Source organism: Elgaria multicarinata, chromosome 1, assembly GCF_023053635.1.
Source record: "Elgaria multicarinata webbii isolate HBS135686 ecotype San Diego chromosome 1, rElgMul1.1.pri, whole genome shotgun sequence".
In the NCBI taxonomy this organism is placed as follows: Eukaryota; Metazoa; Chordata; class Lepidosauria; order Squamata; family Anguidae; genus Elgaria; species Elgaria multicarinata.
This window is the reverse complement of record NC_086171.1, coordinates 177849573-177871496: the sequence shown is the minus strand read 5'-3', so window position 1 is coordinate 177871496 and position 21924 is coordinate 177849573. Positions and strand designations below refer to the sequence as shown.

The following is a 21924-nucleotide window of genomic DNA, read 5'->3' as shown; positions in this document are numbered from 1 at the left end:
TTGTCAGCTCTTTTTATTAATGAATTAAATTTCATTGGTGTGGATCAACCCATCCTTTTCCCCCTTTTGTCCAGTATCCGGAATCCTCAGGCAATGCTGGGGTCTCTGGCTGCTGTTTTCCTGATGTTACATCTTATATGACCTCAGAGGGACACATATGCTGGTAGCTGAGGACTAAACCAGGCATGATGGTGGTGGTTTCATTTCTTTACCCCAATCACATAGAAACCAAGTGGGGAATCTAATTTTAACAGCAAATGAAACATTTGGTTGTGGGGCATTGAACTATCCCTGCAATCACCACCTACCTCCTCACAGCTTCAAGCAGTTTTATTTATATTACATTGTTTAATATATAGCCTGATTTTTAAGATAACCCCCTCACAAAGCAGATTACAACTTTATTAAAAAATATAATATGCATAATCAATTCCTAAAAACAATATTCAATACATATATCATTTATGAGGAGAAGATACTTGTGGAGAGAAGTTCCAGGGAAATAAGTTATAGGTGAGGGTGAAGTTCTGCCTTTTTCACCTGCACACCCTTTTTGCTGTTAAAATCAGATTGGCACCCTCCTCTTCCTACAGAATGGGAGCATATCTCCATTTAAATACATTTAATTGCTGCTGGCATGTCTTATTTGCCCTTGACTAGTGCTAATCATGCCTAGGCGCAAATTTAAATATATCCTGTAAGATGTATACAGGTGTCCCTGCAGAATTGGAGCCAAAGCAGTGATCTTGGTGTTGGGGTACATTGCAAATTCAATATTGGCCACTTAGCTTCTCCAAAAACAAGCTGTGCTTGTTCTCAGCATGCTCCTGAACACATATATACAAAAAAGCAAAGGAAACTATGTACATCCATAAAGTAAATTCCAAAATCTATAGTCTGGTAATACCAACAAAATGTCACAAAATAAATGAGCAAGCTTTTGAGTTCTCCAGAACTCTTCGTCAGGCTGGATGTTAAGCAGAGGGTAGTGGGGTGTTGAGAGAAAAGCTGGCTTGATGTTGAAGCCACAAAGTCTGCATCTAGTCTGAAGATGTAGGAGGAGGAGATAGCAGACATAGGCTTCATTCCTACACACTTACCTGAGAGTAGATCTCATGGAACATTTCATCCATTAAGTCACCAACAGGCTGCCACCTTTTCTTTTTTCTTGCATCTGAAGTTGCCATTGAAGTAGCTTGATGAGCAATTTTTGTCTTGGTCAACATTAGTTCGGTGTTTCAGCCTGAATTGGGGACTCTCATTGTGAGGCCAGGTGAATACTGTGTAGAGATAGGGGTGTGGTGGGGGGACAGAAAAAAAATCTGGAAAAAGGAGTTGCTTCCCCCCCACCCCGATAAAGCTTTCCAAAAAACAAAAACAACAACAACAACAAAAACCTGGGGGTGGGGAATGTAAAAAAGTGGTTCCTCCCCCCACCCCGATTTTTCCTTGTCTCCCTGTAGGCCTTGACATCTCTAATCCTGTGCCTTCCTAAACTTTTCCTTGGGCTCTGCCTCCAACCACTGTACAGTAATTGACTCATTTAAATGAAGCTTTACTCCCAGTCCAAGAGCTGTATGGAAACAAGAACCAGAGCAGTATAATTTGCTGTGATTTGGATGGAGACATATTGGCAAACTGTGTGCATAGTGTGTGTGTGTGTGTGTGTGTATGTATATATGTGAGAAGGAGAGAGTCAGAGAACTGATGCTTTATGACTAGGGTGGGAAGTTGGTCCTGTCCAAATTTCACTTGATTCTGGCTGGTATATCAGTCTTTGAAAATCATTCTATTCCAAAAGTAATTTACTTTTGTTAGAGGAAGGAAATAACTGAAAGGATAAGAGTACTATGTTGCTTGTCAAGTATGCTTGCATGCACATACAATTTCTCTGATTATTTACCATAGGTTACGCCAAATGCAGCTGAGACTTTCTAATATAATGCTGTGGTAGTAGAATGAATAGTATCATTTCAAACTAGGTTGGGGGCAGGGACCACAATTTTGTATACTTTTTTCCATATTTTTTTAAAAATCACTGCAGATAGAAAACCAGCACAGTAGGCAAAGGACTGCGATAGAACCTTTCTCCCTGTTGTGCTAGCTCTGTATTTACAGGTAATTTATTATGTGGGGGAGCATTCAAAAGTATCCCTTACCTGTGGGGGAGCATTCAAAAGTAGAATTCCTTACCTGTAGTCTGTTCTACCACCTCAGGACTTGTCTACGTCATTCTGCTGCATGTGTAGGCCAGACCTAAGAAGTGATCTCTTTGTTTTATAAAGTTTATGTATCAGCTGTTATCTTGGGAAGTAAAAAGTAAGATGCTAACCAATAAGGTGATCACAAAAATGGGCTGTATGTAACTGCAGCAGTATCCGGCTTCAGGAGTCCAATCTTTATATTGTTTTGTTTTCCATTTTTTGGGGTGTACTTGACTACCTTGTTCCAAAATTTTACTTGCTTTTGTTAATGGCCAATTCACAGATGACAGGTGGGATCATGGCTCAGTGGTAAAATATGCATTGCAACCAGAAGGTCCCAAGTTCAATCTCTGCAATCTGTGATTTAGAGTGTGATATTGTTTAGACAGAAAAAAGTACTATAATTCCCAGCATGCTGGCTGGGGAATGCTGGGAGTTGCAGGACTTTTCTCTGTCTAAACATGCATAGGATTGCACCCTTAAAAGATCTCTTTTGAGACACGACAGAGTCTGAGTAGTTGGAGAAATTGTTGTTGGAGGAATTGTCTGACCTGGTTTAAGATATCTTCCCATGTAATAGTGTTGGAGTAGGGGAAATTTCACAAAACTTACTCTTCTACAGAAAATTACTAAAGGTGCAGAAACCTTGCCCTATGTTGCGTGGTTGGGGAGAAGGTAGACCTGGATCTACTGGTAGATCTCTGGATGGGTAGGGATTTTTTGTGTGTCTCCAAATTGTTTATAACTAACAGCAACAAAATGACTCCCTCCCCCCGCTGTCCCCCCTACTTCTGCTACCGACCACTCCTAATTTTTGTTGCTGAAATAAAGAGAGCTTGGGTTAACCAGGACTGGAATTTTGTGTAGAAGGACTATAAGCTCTGTTACTCAAAACGAATTCCCAAGCTTAGTATTCTTTAATTCTAAGTCTTTGTCTTTTGCACTAGGTTCTGGTTGGTTCTAGTAAAAGAAATCCCCCTAAAAACCAACAACCCCTAAGTAGAACCCGCAAACCTGAAGTCTGCCCAGCGCTGCTGCCTTGTATTTGCTTACTGTAATGACAGATAATTCTGAAGCAATTGCAAGAGCAATTAATTGCAAGAGCAGATCATTCTGAAGCAATTGCGGGAGGTGGGGACCACAAGACTGGCTGCTGAGACTGAAATAGACATTTGTAGAAAGAAGCTGGCTCTCCAGGCTTTTTTTTTTAAAGGCTGGGACTCTCCAAAATGGCATTTTGTTATAGGAGATGACAAGACCGCAAGAACATTTGAGAAAGGAACATGTTGCCATTTCCTTTGCAAAGAGTGATGCTGGCCAAAAATTCCTCTTGAACAAAGTGGCAGAAGCTTATTTTGTGACATGTTTGACTGGAAAGATTTAAAGCCCCATTTGTTCTGAGAAAGAAACTGGGGGGAAACGGGTGGGTGGGTGCCCCGTTTGAGGACTCTGGCCTCCATCTCTCTGCTGTACATATAAATGGAGTTGGCCCCAAGCTCGCCTGTGCTTTATAGTGTACCTGGGTGGGGGCAGTGAGTGGGTGGCTGTAATGTTAGCAAATGTGGCTGGGCAACAAAAGGCTGAGTCAACACTTCCCTCACAGTTGGTCCTCATTAAGGAGCAGACTGTTAAGCCAGGCAGTGCTGTGGGTTCTGCCCTTCGTTTGAAATGAAAAAGCAAATACACCGAAGGGGGAAGAAATCTGGAAACTAGGAACAAGAGTGTGTGAATGAGCCTTTTGTCCCTGCCCTGTCCTCTATGCCCACCCAGCCCTCAGTAATTTATTCTCCTTAAGGAAACGTTAGGCTCATCCCCTTCTCTGTGCACGGGCTGTCTGCGAGGCTTTGACTTCCAATCCGTGCCAGACCGCAAAAGGACTGCAGCTGGGAAAGCCGCCTTCCTGTTGCTCAGGGTCATATTTGTCACAAGAGTGCATGCTGGTGGCTGCATGAAGCAGTGTGCAGTAGCCAGCTTAACACCGTGGGGATTTCCCTAGTGTGCGTTTGAGACCTCCTCACTCTTTCCAATCTACAGAAGCAACAGATGCCATGGCCCCTTTATTCCCATTGCAAAGCTATCACACCATGCTAACCTATTTCTGTAAGCCTAGTGGTTGAATGATGAGCCAGGGAGCCCCTGGTTCTTATCTCACCTATGGTGAGGGAAGGTGTTCGGGTGATGGCGAGACAGCATAAGTGCAACTGGTAGAACGCCTTTCAGGGTCAAGGGTTGGCCACAGGAGGTACAGAACAGGCAAGAGTCTGAGCGCTATAAGGAGAGAGACAGACAAAGTCAGAGCGCATAAAATCTACCTGTTTCAGAGGAAGGCCTTCACTTCCTGGTTGGTCACAGTCACTTGGGAATTGACCGAGAGCAGTAGCTACTCTGGTTGCAAATACATAATGAGATTATCACCTCTGTTTAAAAGACCACAGTGGCTTTTGTCCTGTGTGGACAAAGGCTCCAAAGGTGAAGATGGGGGACCAATGATAGGCTGTCCAGAATTGAGTTGCTAAAATAGAATTATTTATTTATTTTATTTATTTATTTCGTTTCTATACCGTCCAATAGCCGAAGCTCTCTGGATGGTTCACAAAAATTAAAACCATGAAGAGCATAATAAAACAACAATTTAAAAACACAAATACAAAATACAATATAAAAAACACAACCAGGATAAAACCACACAGCAAAAATTGATATAGATTAAAATATGAAATTAAAACAGCAGAGTTTAAATTTAAGTTAAATTAGGTGTTAAAATACTGAGAAAATAAAAAGGTCTTCAGCTGGCGACGAAATGAAAACAATGTAGGCACCAAGTGAACCTCTCTGGGGAGCTCGTTCCACAACCGGGGTGCCACAGCAGAGAAAGCCCTCCTCCTAGTAGCCACCTGCCTCACTTCCTTCGGCAGGGGCTCACGGAGAAGAACACTTGTGGATGATCTTAAGGTCCGGGCAGGCACATATGGTGGGAGGAGGCGTTCCTTCAAAAAACCTGGCCCCAAGCCTTTTAGGGCTTTGAATGTTAATACATTATTAGCATTAGAATTAGGCCTGCAGGGCAGTGGAGTGATGCTTCTCCTGAGACCCTGGCCAATCCAAGGAAAATAACAACATGAGGAAAAGTCAGAGGAAGTCAGAAAAGTATTCAAGATGTTGACGTGCCTGGTACAATACCCCTTAAAACCTCAGCAATATGCCCTTGGTTCTTAGTTTGGCCATGTGGTTCTTAGCGTGGCCATAGCAAGGGTGAGCCTAAAGCCAACAATCCTAACAGTTCTGTCATTTACTCCCACTTTGGGGTGTGGACCTAACTTGTTCTCTGAATGACATTCAAAGGTCCATAATCTCAGTATTGGGGCTGGAGGTCTGTCGACTCCCTTCAAGTCTCTCAAGAAGGTGGCCAGGCTGCCACCACTGAAATGGGCATTGTCCAAATGCAGCAGTGGGTGCTGCATGGGGGACTGAAGCTCTGTTTAGGGTAGCAAGTAGCATAAGCAGAGAGAAAAGCTCTGGCCCTGGAAACATGGGTTCAGACCCAGAAGGAGGGATAGTGCTAGGAGTAGATCACAAGGAATAGGCAACATGCCGGAAAACTCCAGATGAATTGCAGGTCAAAGCAACAGAGCATCTGTGCACATTGGATCCTGTGATGAGGACCCAGATGAGGCTTTTATGATTCAATTTCCCTGTCTCGTTCACAGAATTTTCCATATAGTCCAGACATCATCACCTTCCACTTGTAGCTTTCCCTCCTGTGCTTTTCCTTCCCATGTTTTTCCAATGCTTCTTCCATCTTTTCTCTTACCACAGAAAATATGAAGAAAGAAAAGTCAGAATAGCTGTACAATTCTTTCTAAAGGTTAATGGTAGGACCCCTCCATCTGTAAGCACCATGACAGTTTGGACTCACCAGGGGGCAACAACTTTGGGCATGCTCAGGATGGGGCTAAACAAAGGATTCCTTAGCTTGGTTCTGCTGATAGGTGTCAGTTTCTAGAACAAAAGGGACCAGAAGTTGCTTTAAGTTAGTAGCCTATCTGGAAGTGAGGATGCTTCGGGATTGGAGGATATTTTGTATCAGGGCTTTAGATCTGCCTATATCTGGAGTTCCCATGCTTTGTGTACTCACAGAAGAGCAACTTCTGTTAACTCAATTAGGGTTGAGGTTAGACAAATCTTGTCTTCATCTGGTGCTGGGCCTTTTAAAATATAATTTTAATTCATTTTTCTCTGCTGTAGCTATGTTGTTGATGTTTTGGTTTCTGCTTTTTAAATATGTTTTATCTGTTGCTTTGGTATGTTGGTGTTTGTTGTTTTTAATTAGTCATTATTACTTGTTGGCTGCTCTCGGAGCAGAAATACTGATGTGTGGGATATAACTAAAAGAAAAGAAAAGTTAAATTAAAACCAGGTTTGATCTGTTTTGGACTGATATGACTGCATGATAATGCCCTTATTTTGGGTGGGTGGCCTGCCATGAGAATAACACTTAGGATCAGCATAAAGAGAGATCCGGAGCCACATACAAGATCTTGACTTTTCTCATTCCTGAGCCATCTGGGTTCACTCAGAGCAGGGGAAAATACCCTCCTGGTCATATGAAATAAAAAGAGATGCCCCTGAGTCTTTGTTTCCCACCCACGTAGCCCGATGACTTAGAAGATGGGAGTTATGCAAAAGTCCTAGATATGCTCATATTGATAAAATGTCTCCAGACACCCATGTGTTGTGTATGTCCCCCCAACAACAACAATTTCCATGCAATAATGTCGATTTTTACCATTGTCCCCTTTCTGTTAAATATAACATTGCACTTCTTAGTGAAGGCTGTATCTTACTCTACAGGTTTATGGTATTTCTAGAAAGTTTTAGGAGCAACTAGTCAAAAGGGCTTTGTAAAGGACCCAAACAGTTCACTGTGTCTACACCAACCTCCCATGGTTTCAAGGAGTCTGTTCTCTGTGGACTCCTGCCTTCCAGGGAATTAATTATCATTTTTCTGAGAAATGCAGCCTCCCTTCACTAGCCCTTACCCACAAACTCCCCCCCCCCATAGGATACCTCTTTCTTTGCCGCCATGGGATTTGCTGGATAGATTAGCTTGGCTTACTCAGAACTGCTTCAAACCACAGACATGTAATAGAGCAGACGGCTGACTCCCCCTCACTGGAGTGATTGTGAGGTCAAGGGAAGGATGCAAGCAGGAAGAGAGGAGAGAGCATGGAAGGGGGTGCAATAATGTTCCATGCCGAGCTGCCAAAATAACTTTGGTGGCCTCTCTCTGCCTTTGGGATCCTCTTTGGTTCTTCCCTCTTGTGCCCTGGCCAAACCTCTTGTTGCTTCTCACTTCAGTGCCTCGTAAGCAACCCTCCAGAATTTGATGTGGTACTTAAAACAAAATCCCCTCAATGTAACTATGTTCAGGAGCATGAAAGAGACGATTTAAAGGGAGTTTAAGCACAAGCCACAGATATTCATGGCTTAGGGCCAGGCATTAACTACTGCAAGCCCTAATGAATTTCAGCCCCTTAAGAAGATGAATGTTTTGAATGCTTTCAGCTGCTGGGGATGACCAGTCCTTTTCTTTAGCAAGTGACCAGTGGAAGCACTTAGGGTTAAACTGAAAGCTTATATTGTAGCTAAGTGAACAGGAGGAGCTGTTCTCTCATTCTGCGAAGGCACCTATAGAGCATCGAAGTTGTAGACCTCTCAGAGCTAGCTGTAGGCTTTTCACAACCCAAGACAAATGGCTCTCACTCCTTTGTTCCACCATCATGGCTGGCCTCCCCTACTGCCCATCCCTCTCCACACTTTTGTCCTTGTAGGTCTTTTGCAGAAGAGCACTTCTAAGATGGACCAAATATTTCAGACTCTTTAGAGCAGTTCTAAGACTGTGAAGCTTGTGTAGCCTCTCCAGCAGGAGTTGGTCTGATAAGACATTTGTAGAACAACTTTGGGCTAGGGGCTGAATGACCTTCCACTCAGCTTTCCATGGGCCATATGTCTGGTGGGTGTGGCTATGCCGCTCTGATGTCATTTGCTCCCTGGCTGGGGGCCAGGCTTCATTGTGTGCAAAGGAAGATCTATGCAATGAATTGGGGGCCCACATCTGTTCTTTCCTAGCTCTCTCTCATCAGTAATAATTGTACATTCTTTTTCTGTCCTGAACAGTCCTTCCCTTCCTTTGTCATTAACTTCTTAAATTTGTCTACTCTGGCATTCCTTCCTCTCATCTTAGCTCTTGGATTCTAACCAGAACGTCCTTTCTGGTCATCTTTCTATTCTCAGGTATTCTTTAGTTAGTTCTTCCCATCTGCCTATTCCAGCTGTGGTCAATTTGGTGTCGCAGAGAGAAGAATCATTACATCTACTAGTTAATGGTTTCATTTGCAGTGTGAAACTGTGACCTCTCTTACATCAACCTCTCTCTCACAGGAGGAAATACTGTTTAACTCTCTGGCTTGTATGGGAAGCAAGCTGACCACAGATGCTCCTTGTAAGTCAAGCACAACATTTCTAAAGCAATGCCAAGTTAGACAGCAACAAATAAATATGGTTATAAAAGTAAAGGCCAGATTAACTTTTGGAAATCCTAGCCTTTTAGAAGACTCTGGTTAGGGTTGTAATCCTGCTCCATTCAACTTAATGGGAGTTTTGGTACTGAATTCAATAGTGGCAGCACTGCAAGCTGGCAAGATGTAGAAAAGAGTACACTGGTGAGGTATGACAAATACTATTTACTATTTTGGTGTGGTGGTGGGAATTGTGCTTAAATTGTGTGAATTTATCAGTGTGAGAAAATGATGGAAGAAGGTCTATGTTGTACTCTAGAGATGGCCTTTTCCCTATTCGTCTGCTTTTACATCATGCTTCTCAGAAATCAATGGCACTGCTTTTTGAAATCAGGGCTGCTGACTTGAAATCAGAAACATGATAAGGGGAATCAAAACTTTCACTTGGCATGCTTTCTTGCTGATGATTTATTTTCTGCAAAGCAATCAACTACCCTGTTACATGTTTAAATTAAATAACATTTGCTCTTCTGTGGTTTTATGATACAAAAGGAAATCTGTCCCCACACACTCTGAATTCATCAAACCATCACAGTGGCTCAACAATATTTTTCAGCTAGAAAGTGTAAAGACCTTGGAGTCCACAATACAAACTATTCTTATGATTATTTTAATTGCCCTGGGCATATTTATATTGAAGGGTGATATATAAATCTTTTGAAATAAATGCTTGAGCCAATCTTAGTTGAGGCATTTTAATTTTCATTAGTTATTCTTTAGTACCTATTAGGAACCCTGTTGTTCCTGCTTGGGGTTGGATAAATATTGGTAAAGGAATGGATTTCTTTTCTCTGCATTCTTATACATGAAGTGAGGAATCCATATTTACCATTCTTTAGTATGCAGGTAAAAGGTAGTAGTTAATCCAGTTTAATGAGCATGACATACATCAAGGACATGATTTATTTTATTTGTGGTGTCAATTCAACGTTGATGATAATGTGCATTGACTCAGGTTGCTGCTGGTGAAATCAATACATGTGCAAAATCTAGGCATTTGACACTCTCATAATCAGGTTGTTTAAAGAATCTTACAATGATGTCATGCTGGTAAGGAAGAGGTAGGTAGAATAAATAATAATGATCCGTCTGCTCTGGCCAAAAGCAAATATCCCATGAAGTAAAGAGAAGCTGTATTTGCTTAAAAGCTCTAGGAAAGGTCATTCCAACAGAACCTGACCAAGAAAGACAGAGATGAGAAGGAACACATATTTCTCACAGTACCACAGGTCTGATGCAAGTTTATCTAAGTCTACAATCTATTCTCTCCCCTATTCTTTCCCCTCCCTCCTCCATTCACTGACATGACAATTGTATTATTTATTTATTTATTTATTTATTATTGCCTTTTTATACCACCAATAGCCGAAGCTTCCTGGGCGGTTCACAAACATTAAAACCATTCAGTATAAAACAAACAGTATAAAAACATGTTATAAAAATATAAAAACACAACCAGGATAAAATCAGCAGCAGTGCAGAAATACCAATTTAAAATACAAATTTAAAACAGCAAAGTTAAAATTAAATTTATAGACTGTTAAAATGCTGAGAGAATAAAAAGGTCTTCACTGAAAGAATGTAGTGTAGATGCCAGGCGAACCTCCTTAGGGAGCTCATTCCACAGCCGGGGTGCCACAGCAGAGAAGGCCCTCCTCCTGGTAGCCACCTGCCTTACTTCCTTTGGCAACATGTTGAATGAAATAACCCCAACTCACCCAAACTTCAGCCTAGGCAAAGAAAGAGGAGGAGTCAAGGCAGGCTTCCAAGTCATTGCAGGAAGAGAATGAGACTGCCAAGGACTTGGAGCTTCCTCTTCTCAACCCACTATTTGTGGGAGTGAGTTACAGTACAGAGGAGCTGTTGAAATCCTGTTGGCACCTAGCTGCCTTTTAAGTTCACAGCTTGAGGCTACCTATTAGGGAAGGTTGGGACAGAAACAAGTAGTAGAATGTCATATTACGGTGATTGAGAGCAGAGCATGCCATAAAAATGGCCTCTTGAGGCTTGTTCTACAAAAGGGTGCAGGAGAACCTTGCTGGCCATAATGGCTGCAAGTACCATGTTAGAATTTGTTGCCACAGGCAACTAAAATTGGAAGTTGCTGGGTTACATGCTGTGTACTAATGAGTTCCACTAGTGTGAGCGTGGCTTATGAAGTTATATTGAAATTGCAGAGACCAAGTTATTCTCCATTTCCACGCAGTTCACTGAGATCTAACACCTGGCAGGTTGGGCCCAGGATGTGTTAAGCTTCTTCCTGTTTAAAGTGGTAGCTAGCTGGGCTTTTGAACAAGAGGACACTACATTTCTTGTTCTATCCTTTTCTCCTCATTTCTTCTTCTCTCTACGTTCTCATCCCCAGCCCCAACCCACCCCCGTCCTGTCTTTGCTCCAAACAAGCTGAGTTTGCAAACAAGGATCCTCTCAAGCCGGAAGGCTTGTTAGTATTGGTGCTTTTCCCAGTGGGAAGAGGGCCGCCCCCTCCGTATGTTCTTGCAGTTGTTGGTGCAGATACAAACAGTGCACTGTTCAATGCACTGTCCGAGCTGGCTGCCTGACAGTCCCGCTTTTCATCCGGCCATTGGAGGGGGGATGCATTAGAAGATAGATCATCAAAGAAGACAATTTCTCTCCCTCCAGGAACTAATACATACGGTATCACAGCCAAACCTTAGTATATTCTTGGCCACTTAATTTGTTGTTTTAAAGGGGTGGGTTTTATTTAGCTAGAACTGCCTTGGTTTAAATTAGAACCTCATTGCTGATTCACCAAAAGTGTATTTCCCCACCCCTCCAGCTCTTTTAATGTAGAATAGTAATACTTAATGCTTACAAGTCACCAAACAATGCAATGAGAGGCTTGGAATTAATACTTGATAGCACATTTTTGTCTCTTCAAGGAGAATTTTACTGCACCTTGACCAACTAAGGCCTGAATGGACGTAATTGGTAACTCAAAAGACTCTCCATTGCTCCCTCTGGCAGTGTAGGACATGCTTGGTTACTTCAGGAAAGGCAACATACGTACCGCCAGTGTAGTTGTTAAGCTTCTTTTCTGAAACCACCAGAGTTTTGCACTCTGTAGTAGCTTGTTTTAAAGGCTCTTGTACAAGAAATGGGTTTGAAGTATTCTATTTGTTTCAGACAAATAGTCCTTAGAAAGCATGGGCTCTTTACTTGCTCCTCCATAGAGTTGTAGATTGTTAAAGCCAGAATATAAGATTCTTTAAACAACCTGATTGTGAGAGTGTCAGATGTGGCAAATATGCTTTTTATTCATGCAGGCCTTTGATATGTAAGCTGGTTTGCTGCTAAAAGGTTTTTAAATGGGTGTTGTCCTTTTCTTTTTATTGTATGGTTTTAATTGTTTTGTTATGTTTTAATTGAGATTGTTTTTATCTTTATTTTACTGTCAGCTGTTTGGAGTGCCATTTTTGCCAGAAAGGCAGGATATAATTTCTTAAAAAAGGAATCAATCAATCAATAATGTAGTTTATGAAGAAGTATTTCCTTTTGTTTCTTTTGAGCAATTTCCCCTAACCTAGACCCCTCCAAATGTGTTGGGCTACAACTCCCACCATCTCCAGCAAAATGACAATTGGCCATGCTTGTGGCAGATGATGGGAGTTGCAGACCAACACATCTGGAGGTAGCCATGTTGGGGATGGCTGATTTTCAAAGCATTGGCAATAAAATTGGAAGGCGGTGTGCTTTACCATTTTGAGAAAGAGAGAGGGGTTGATTTTTCTATTCACTCTCCCTATTCCAAACATATCATACCATAATCAAGGAATGGTGTCCTCTGTAGTCAGTGCCTTTCCATCTCAAAGCACCAGGACTCAGGGCCGGTGCTACCATAGAAGCCACTCAGGCGGCCGCCTAGAGCACCAAAGTAAGGGGGGCGCCAAACGCCGCACCTGGAAGCCACTCTCCCACAGCAGCTCTGAGAGGGCGGCTTCCGGGTGCGCCGTACCGAAGCCGTCCGCCCACCCCAGCGTCCTGGCTTCGCTTTGGCTGGGCGCCCACTCAGCCGAAGTGAAGCCACGCCCGCCCCCACCCCACCACAGCTTCCTGGCTTCGCTTCGGCTGGGTGGGCGCCCAGCCGAAGCGAAGCCAGGACGCTGGGGCGGGCGGCTTCGGAACAGCTCACCCAGAAGTCACTCTCCCAGAGTGGCTTTTAGCCGGGCGCACCATTCCGAAGCCACCCCACCCCCACCCCAGCATCCTGGCTTCGCTTTGGCTGGGTGGGCGCAATGGCACCCAGCGCCCAGGTACGCTGGGGTGCGGGTGGGTGAAAGCAGCTCACCTGCCTAGGGTGCAAAATAGTCTGGCACCGGCCCTGCCAGGACTGCCAATTTATGCCAACGAAGTGTGCTCAAGTCTCTGACATGCAGGCAATACCAGTACTTTAATTTCACCAAAATGGCCATTGACCATAGAATTATAATGTTAAGATCTCTCTTGGCACTTAACTATTTAGCCAATGGCAACCAGAGAATGCAACATCTTATCCAGCAAAGATCCTCTATTATATCATGTCAGATGTAAACATGCTACTTATTTTATAAACCTGTATCATAGTCATCTTTAAAAACAAAAACAGAAAGCTATAAAGTATTTATAAACATTTCCCAGAGTCCTGATTCTTGCTGTTTCCTGTGCCTTGTTCAGCTCTATGATACCGTTTTTGAGATAGGGCAACCCGAACTGCTCACAGCACCCCCAAAGCAGGCACATCATAAACTTATGCTAGATACCTAATGAAGGAATTTTGAATTTTCATATCCATGAACTTTCAGTGGGGGCAAACAAAATCTGATACCTCTTAACTAATAGAGAACATTTCCATCTCATCTTTTACATCTGGTCACCAAATTTAGAGGCTTCCTAATACTGTATGATTAACTTTCTACAACCTTTCATTTGGTTTACTGAGCTTTGATAAGCAATTATTGGCTCCTCTGTGCATCATAGCTCAATGCAGACATTACTGAAAAACAAAATAATTATTGCAATAGGGCTGCTATCCACTGATGCTTCCTTCAGACCATTATCTCCAAATTGTCACCAGCTCTTGCACATTGTATTTCCCTCACTCATTCACATCTCTCGATTAAAGCAGCTCATACATTCCACGGTTTCCATGTTCTTTTGTTTCAAAAACTCTTCTGCTTGTGAGAGATGCGATTAGATATGAATGAGAGCACAGACATTCTTTCATCCCATTGGATCACCCAGATATCTCTGGAAATGAGCAGATTGTTCCATTGACTAAAGCACTAGAACAGTGCATAAATCGTGGCCTAGGAGAGCCAGTGTCTTTCCTCCCCACCCCTTTGGTCTCTCTTTTTTCATTCAGGAAGCTGGCGTTTGTCCTCTTCATCACTCTCCTGCCCCAGACCTTGTCTAGACTTGCTAAAATAGCCTAGGGGGCTACTACTGACCTACTCAAGCAGTGACCTGAAAGGGGCCTGTGCTTATTCTGATGGAAGGAGCTCTATTCTTGCTTGTGCTGGGATGCCCTCTGGGTCCCTCAATTGCTGGAAAGATGGACCTTAGGGAGAGGTGGCAGCTGCCACTCCGGCCTGGAGCTTCGGAGCAATGCAGTGACCGAGCAGCATTCTTCACTTGAGATGGCTTGATTGACAGCTCAAAAGATGGGTTTTTCCACATGGCCTGCTAGAGCATTGTCAGCAAGATTCTCTTCCATTGCTGAGGTTGGAGGATGCCATTAGCTGCCCCTGGCCTCCTTCCTTCCTGGTTATCCCAAAGAAAGCCATAAGACCAACTGGCAGAGGTGGTAGGTCCAAGCTTTGTTGGAAGTTACTCCCTTTGCCCTGGGTCTTTCCCTACCTGCTCCCACATATATCTGGGATTAGAGTTGGCAGCACTTTCTTCCTTATTATTAGTTCACCGGTTTTATTGGCGGGCCCTGACATTGACAGGAGGTTGGGGAGCTGGGCTGCGCAACAGGTCAAGGTAATGATAAAGAAGGAAATGCTGTCTAACTCAAATTAATACCTTCCAAGAGTTTATCTCTTTGCACACATGTATTTTAATGATTCCCAAGAAAACATTAAGGAAATGTGAGTTCTGTTGAATGCTTTTGGGACAGATGAACTGGGGTGTGCATGTTGCTGTTCTCCCTACACACACACATACTTCCCTTTTTGGATTTTGTTTTAAATCTTTAGCTGTGGTTGAAACTCAGGGTCTTGCAAACTACAAGGTCATGACTTTTAAGAAAAGATAGATGAACAGATCGCATAGGTGGCATGGATGTGCATCTGTGTGGGCAAGGCAGGATACTGATTAAAGGGCTTTGGAATGGTGGGAGTGACATTTTTGTTTTGGAGATGATTTTGGGTGCTACCAAAAGTTGTTCCATCTTTTCTCTCTTAATGGACTAACTGTAGTAATAGAAAAGACTGAAGAAAATACAGGAGGGTTATGAGTTGAAGACCAGGACATCTGAAGCCCTCATAAAATTACACGAATGAGGCAGGGAAATGGCACCATAAAAGCCATGTCTAGAACCACCCTTTGTCTCAGGAGTTTCTGTACTTGTAACAAGCAGTAGAACGTTGGTAGAATTTCAGAGTCAAAATGTGTCCAAGTGCTTGTTTAGTTTCTCAGAATTTGGCCCTGACTCTGGGTATTGAGTCTTTGTTAATATACTGACATCATTTCACTGTAAAAGTGCTAAACAGCCCTAGAGAGCAAGTAAATGTGATCCATTGCTATGTCCACCCCTTCAGTCTGGCTCTCCCCCCACCTCAGCTGTTTACCTCACTGCAGTGGGTGTGCCAATAAGGCTCATTTGTTTTCTGGGGAGAGGGTCAAAGTAGGGATGTACAGAGTGGATATTTATCTTGTACTACAGTTTAGATAACTTAGACAAAGATTAACAGGTTAGGTTCTCTCTAGTTATTGGTTCTTTCTAACTATTGATGCTTTCTCTTCCTCCTCTTAGGGTGTGAGTAGTGATTTAGATTTTTTGTTTTTATTTTGCATTTTCTGTGCACTGTCGTAATTATCTATCCTAGCCAGCCAGGGAATAATGTGTTTAAGACACTGGGTATTAACAGAGATAAGGGGCCAAATGCAGGGAGGGATCAATTCCTCATGTGTTTATTCTATTCTGTCCCATTACTGCATCATGAAATTTGGAGAAGTGTGTAATCCAAAAGATGATTACATGCTGAACTGCATGTTAGCCCAAGACATGTGGATCAGGTCACTTTGCATCAGAATGAGAGAGATCCAGTTCCCCAAGCATCCCTACCCAAAAGATCTTTCAGGAACAAGAATAGGGCTGGAGAGCAACAAATACAACTGGGAGGCTGCCAGGGGTGGGGGTGGGGATGGGGGGGTTGATAGCAGAACCACAGGAAGTTCTAAAGGGACTTGAAGCCCTCATGATTAAGTCCTTATTTCTGTATAGGCCAGAAGTGTCAGATTCAGGCAGCCTTCTCCAACATGGTGCCCTCCAGATGTTTTGGACTACAACTTCAAGCATTCCTGACTATTGGCCATGCTGGCTGGGGCTAATGGGAGTTGCAGTTCCAATACATCTGGAGGGCACCAGGATAGGGAAAGCTGGGTTCTGGGTGGGAGGTGGATTTTTATTTTATTTTATTTTATTTTATTGTGATGTTTCTGAAAGGCACTCCAGCACCATAGCAACATTTCTGCAACCAACTTCCCAGTTGCTCCTGCATTAATTCTGCTTTCCTCCTTGGGGACAAATGTGTGTGAGGGGGAATGGGATTAGCAAAGCTGCCTGGCAGCTGTAAGCAAAGAGGGAGGTTTCATTCTTGTTCAGAGAGATCCACTGAATTTGTCCGGGACTCTTCTGAGAAACCTGGGTGGGCAGCATAGGTGAAAGGGGGAGCCCAGAAAGCTTGGCTCATGTAGCTGCATCTTCCATCTTTCCTGCAAAACACAACTCTTTTTTTCTTCCTCTCTTGCTCTCTCTCATCAGCTGTGGGTGTTTATATCTGTTTAAAGTTTGAAGCACATGAACAAATCGTCACAGCAGCAACTAAGCTTTTTACAAATAACAGGCACAGCTTTCTCCAACTTTTAGATGCATGTAGGGGCGGGGGTGAGTCTTTACCTGCTGAATGACAGCTTGTCACACAGCTCCATCAAGGAAGAAGATATAACCCTATTTTTTCATATTAATCACATGCATTTACTTTTACACATTAATAACAATACAAGTAGAAAAATATGCCTGAACTCTGAGCAGGTTCAGGATTGATCCTGAAATGCAAAGCTGGTAACTTTCACACTGGTTTCCATGGGAGGGTTCTGTAACTAGAGACTCTGCCACTCCACCTGTTTTTAACTTGAAACCTTGGATTCTCAAAGATTCTTACACTGGACTGCAGCCCTTTGCAAAGTGGGTTCTGACTGAAAACTGCCGAATGAGCCCTGTGGTCTGTTTATTCCCAAGTCAGATGGGAATAATTGTGACTATTTGGGCTACTTAGATCCGTCGTAGGGAAATCTGGTCCTCTTGGGGTTCGACAGATTTACCTTGAGCCAGCCGGAACTCCAGATTTCCTGCTTGTTTTCTGTAAAAAGAACTTGGGCAAATTACTGCTGTAATTAGCATAATTTGCGCAAATTGTGGCTGGCGAGTGCTTAGTTATGCACAAACACCAGCAGAGAGAGAGGGGGTGGGGGTAGAGTTGTACCCAGTGGCAAAGCAGCAGCAGGAAAGGCGGGGAGCCATGATGCTCCCCATTATGCAGCCCTTTCTGCTGTGTCTCTGCTCTAAACTAGGAATGTACAGATTTTGTTAAATCTGTTCCGTCTGTGTTTTGTGTGTTGTCAGGTGTCTTCCATTCTGTTGTCTGCTCATGGAGCGAATTGGATTATTTATTTATTTGCATGTATGAGAGTTCCTGTTTGCAAATGTGCATTTGCACAAATGCCTGTTTGCAAATGTGCATTTGCATAAGTGCACATTATCACAACCCACCCACCCCAATCAGAAAAAAACCCAACCCACAAGTCTGTGCAACTCAGTCTGCTGTGGAATCCTTAAGTCGTATTCATAGAAATCCAAACTCATTTGAAAGTGTTGCTGATTTCTCCGACATCCTTAATCTAGACCAAGTGTTTCTCAAACATTTTGAAATCTTTATCTCTATTCACCCCCCTGTCCTGATTCTAAAAATACTTTCTCCCCCTGACCGCCAGCACTAACCATCTGTTTAATGGTTGAACACTTGGAGATCCTGGCATGTGGTTGGGTGAGTGCAGCCTGCAGCTGCTAGGATGGATCTGTGGATCTGTGAAGACATGTTAAAGATTCTTTTAACAGGAGTGTCCTTCCCAGCCCTTTCTTTTCTCTTCTTGGCTCCAGTCATACCTACCCACTCACCAAGCCCACCCTAGATTGTTTTAAAAGAGTCCAATGCACACTCCAGTTCTGGTCATTGGAATCCACCTTACGAGGGGCAATCAAAATCTCCCTTTTGCATATGGATGTCTTGGAGGTTCTCCGAATTCCACCTCAAAGCTCATTCCAGCTTGTGCCCATATCAGATTGTACTACAATCAGGTTTTTGTTTTCCGCATGACAATTCCTGTGCATTTTTATGTACATTTTCCCCAAAGGTATGCATCAATTGTGTGCATTTTAAATGTACACATTTTGTTCAATTGAGTAAAGCATGTTTGTATGCATTTTTCAAACACTTTTTTTTTGTTCTGTGATTTGCATTGCAAGCTTCAAACTTTACAGACTTTGATCATAGATTGCATTTGAATCTGGGAGAAGCAAACTGGGTAAATTCTGGTGAAAAAACAAATGAATTCTGCATACATCCTTACTTTTGCACAAGTCTTTCTGTGAGGGCAAGAAAGGCTTGGTTATCCCTCGACTTCTTTTGTAGGCTGACTGGTGTTGCATTGTATGAGGGCACAGTCAATTGTGAAATAAGGTGAATGTGGGCAACCCATTTTGGAGCTGATTATGTGTGACTATGTTGGAGCAAGGAAATAATTCTGACTGCGTCGGGTACCATTAGGAAGGGTGGAAGTTCTGCCTACTTGCCTGGAGGATGAAAGTTGTTCTGTCTGGGCAGACGGGCAAGTTCTACAGAGCTGAGATAACATGGAACATGAATAGCCCTTTGAAGTCCTGAGTGGAGGGGGTCCAAGGCAGTGCTACAAAGGCCACCCCCCCCACCCCAATAGCCTTCCCTGGTCTTTAATAGGCTCTATTGTAGTCCTCAGGTGGTTTGATTGCTTCTACATTACAATGCTAAATATGATTCCCTGATTGGCATTGTTGCATGCAGACCCTTTTTATACAGGACCCCTAAAGAAGAGTTTAGACATCTGGGCTTTTTAAAAAGGAACTCTTATCAGACACGGACCACTCATTATTTGAGCCGAGTCTGCACTACTCTTCTTAGAGTTTTATGTGCAGAGCAGCAGAGGCGATGAATAAAATCTTTGATTTGAGAAACACATTTCCTCTTCCTTTTCCAAAGCACCTGCTCCTCCCAGACCCTCCACATAGGAAAGAAATGTATTTTTGTTCATGGTGTTCCTGAAACCCTATCCCATGTGGGAGGATTGGCAACAGCTACTCATACCTACTTTGTCCCTGATTCTCCTTCTGGGATGCTCCAGAATCAGGCCATTTACAACCAACATTCTGGCTGCCTTTTTCATTTCCAGCTCTGTGTTTTCAGATATGCAGCTGAGCTGAAAAAACACATTTTTGTGTATCTAAGCATTTTACAAAAATACACTGGATAGTTTTTGGATGGGATTACCCCCATGTTTTCTATCTGTTTAAGTATCTATGGATTCAGAATCAAGAAGTGGTAGTTACTTTGGTTCAATTCACTCAGGGTAAAAGATCCTGATCGTTGCTTTAAATAATCTGGGTAAGCCTAGCAGTTGAAATGGAATTTGTAATTTGCATGGAGCAGGGGAAATTAAAGCATCCCCACTATGTGCAAGTACGCACTGAAAGTAGTGCAACATAGCTATCCTTTTGCCACTCTTTGACCAATGTGGTTTTGTGAGTGAGATAGTAAATGAGTACTAAGGAATAATGAATTTATGTTAAAATAGTTTGGAGTATGCAGTCTTAGATAGTCATCAAAATCATAAGCATCGCCTTATTTGGACTGACTTTGGAATGACCTGGTTGGCATTTAGCAACAGCCCATCATGGCTTAATTTACCTCCAGGGGCTGTCTCATTGTACTGGGTGCCCACAAGCACCATTTTTGCATGGCAGCCATGGGTGCCTGACTTGCTGTGGTTTTCCATGCCATCCATGAGCTTTGGCTTGTACTATTACTCATAATTTAGTCTTGCTATGCTTTAATTCTACTGCTTTATTTTTTGTCCTAGGTTTTGGGGTTAGGTAGAATTTCCTCTCCTACCCCATAATCAATTAAATAATTTCCCCAGCTGCTAACACTTGTTTCCCCTCCATGGATGCTTCATTCATTTTCTTAATAACATCTCCATGATAACTGTTGTTAACCATTGCTGTTTCCCATGTGTTTCAGCTGGGATGAGAGCAGTTCTATCAGTAGTGGCCTCAGCGATGCCTCGGACAATCTCAGCTCAGAAGAATTCAATGCCAGCTCCTCGCTCAATTCCCTGCCTTCCACGCCCACGGCTTCCCGCAGGAACTCTGCCATAGCGGTAGGTAGGCCAAATGCTCATGGTGCCCCGAGAAACCAACTATCCTTTTAAACTGTACCAGCAGATTTTGGGACTGGGGAAAGAAGCTGCATGGAATCTAACCCAGAGGTGCCTCTCCTTAGAACGCAGACCAGCTGCCGATGAAATGGAGGATTGGGTTTTTTTCATAGAGTTGGAAGGAGCCACTTAGGCCATCGATTCCAAATCCCTGCTCAGTTTAAAGCATCCCTGACAGATTCAACACATATATACACACAGCCTGCCCAATTTTCTGTCCCTTGATGCAGGACAGATCTGTATCTTTGGAACTGAAGGACTATGTTCCTTTCTCTTGCAAAGCCAGTCTGTGCTGCAGTAGTTTGAGGGTATGGTGAGAGAGGGGCTTTAGCTCAGTGGTAGAGCCCTGCCAGGTCCCAGGTTCAGTCTCTGGCATCTCAAGTTAAAGAAGGAACAGATAGATGGTGATGTGAAAGAGCTGGTCTCTGAAGAGCTGCTGACAGTCACAGTGACCAGTAGTGGGCTAGATGTTCAACTAGTCTGATGTGATATAAGGCATTTTCCATGGTACCAGTGACTTGGGGGTTGGGGAGCATCATGAGTTGAGGTCTTAAGCTGACAGTTTTGGTATCCTCCCTGCAGCTGCGCACAGACTCTGAAAAGCGCTCGCTGGCGGAGAGTGGACTGAACTGGTACGGCGAGCCGGAGGAGAAAGCCCAGAAGAAGATGGACTATGACAGCGGGAGTCTGAAAATGGAGCACAGTTCCTCCAAATGGCGGCGGGAGCGCTCTGAGAGCTGTGATGAGGCTCCTGCCAAAGGAGGAGAGCTGAAGAAGCCAGTCAGTTTGGGGCCCCCGGGCTCCTTGAAAAAGGGCAAGACGCCCCCTGTGGCAGTGACTTCCCCCATTACCCACACAGCCCAGACTCTCAAAGTGGCAGGTAAGGATGGAAGAGGGAGTGGAGTCTCGTTGTCTGTTAGCATCTGGAGAAGCCCAACCAAGGGTGCATGACCGCATGGGGAACACGTCTAAATATTTCACTGAGATGTAGCCCTAGGATGCAGTGAACACATCCCTGGCTCCCTTAATCTCCTAGAGTTGGTCAAAGACAAGGGATTGGGAATATGTGGCCCTCCAGATGTTGTTGGACTCCAATGCCCATCAGCCATAGCCAGCATAGCCAATAATAAGGGATGATGAGAGTTTCCCTTTCTGTCTTCAACCGGGGAAAAACACACACTTCAGAAACGTGCTATTTCCCTCTTGCCTGATGGAATGCTAAGTGCATGTTTGACTGGGAGCTTCTCTTGCTTCCTGTTCATACATAGTTGCCAAATCAGATGTTTGAGTTAAGTTTACTTTCCCTACTTTTTCTTAAAAATACAATCTAGCATGAGAGATCCTTATAATGGCATCTCCCTTTGTGTCACACTGACCCTCCCCTTATTCAC

The 21924-nt window shown here is 43.4% G+C and overlaps 1 protein-coding gene across 2 annotated transcripts in view; it reads left to right on the top strand.

Annotated features, from left to right (window-relative positions):
- Window positions 1-21924, top strand: part of NAV1 (neuron navigator 1) — a 327863-nt gene that overhangs the window by 276321 nt on the left and 29618 nt on the right. For both annotated transcript variants that reach the window (XM_063143867.1, XM_063143875.1), the window contains 2 exons: window positions 20338-20476; window positions 21116-21413. In XM_063143867.1, coding sequence (XP_062999937.1) covers window positions 20338-20476; window positions 21116-21413 — 437 coding nt within the window. The remainder of the gene's footprint in view (window positions 1-20337; window positions 20477-21115; window positions 21414-21924) is intronic.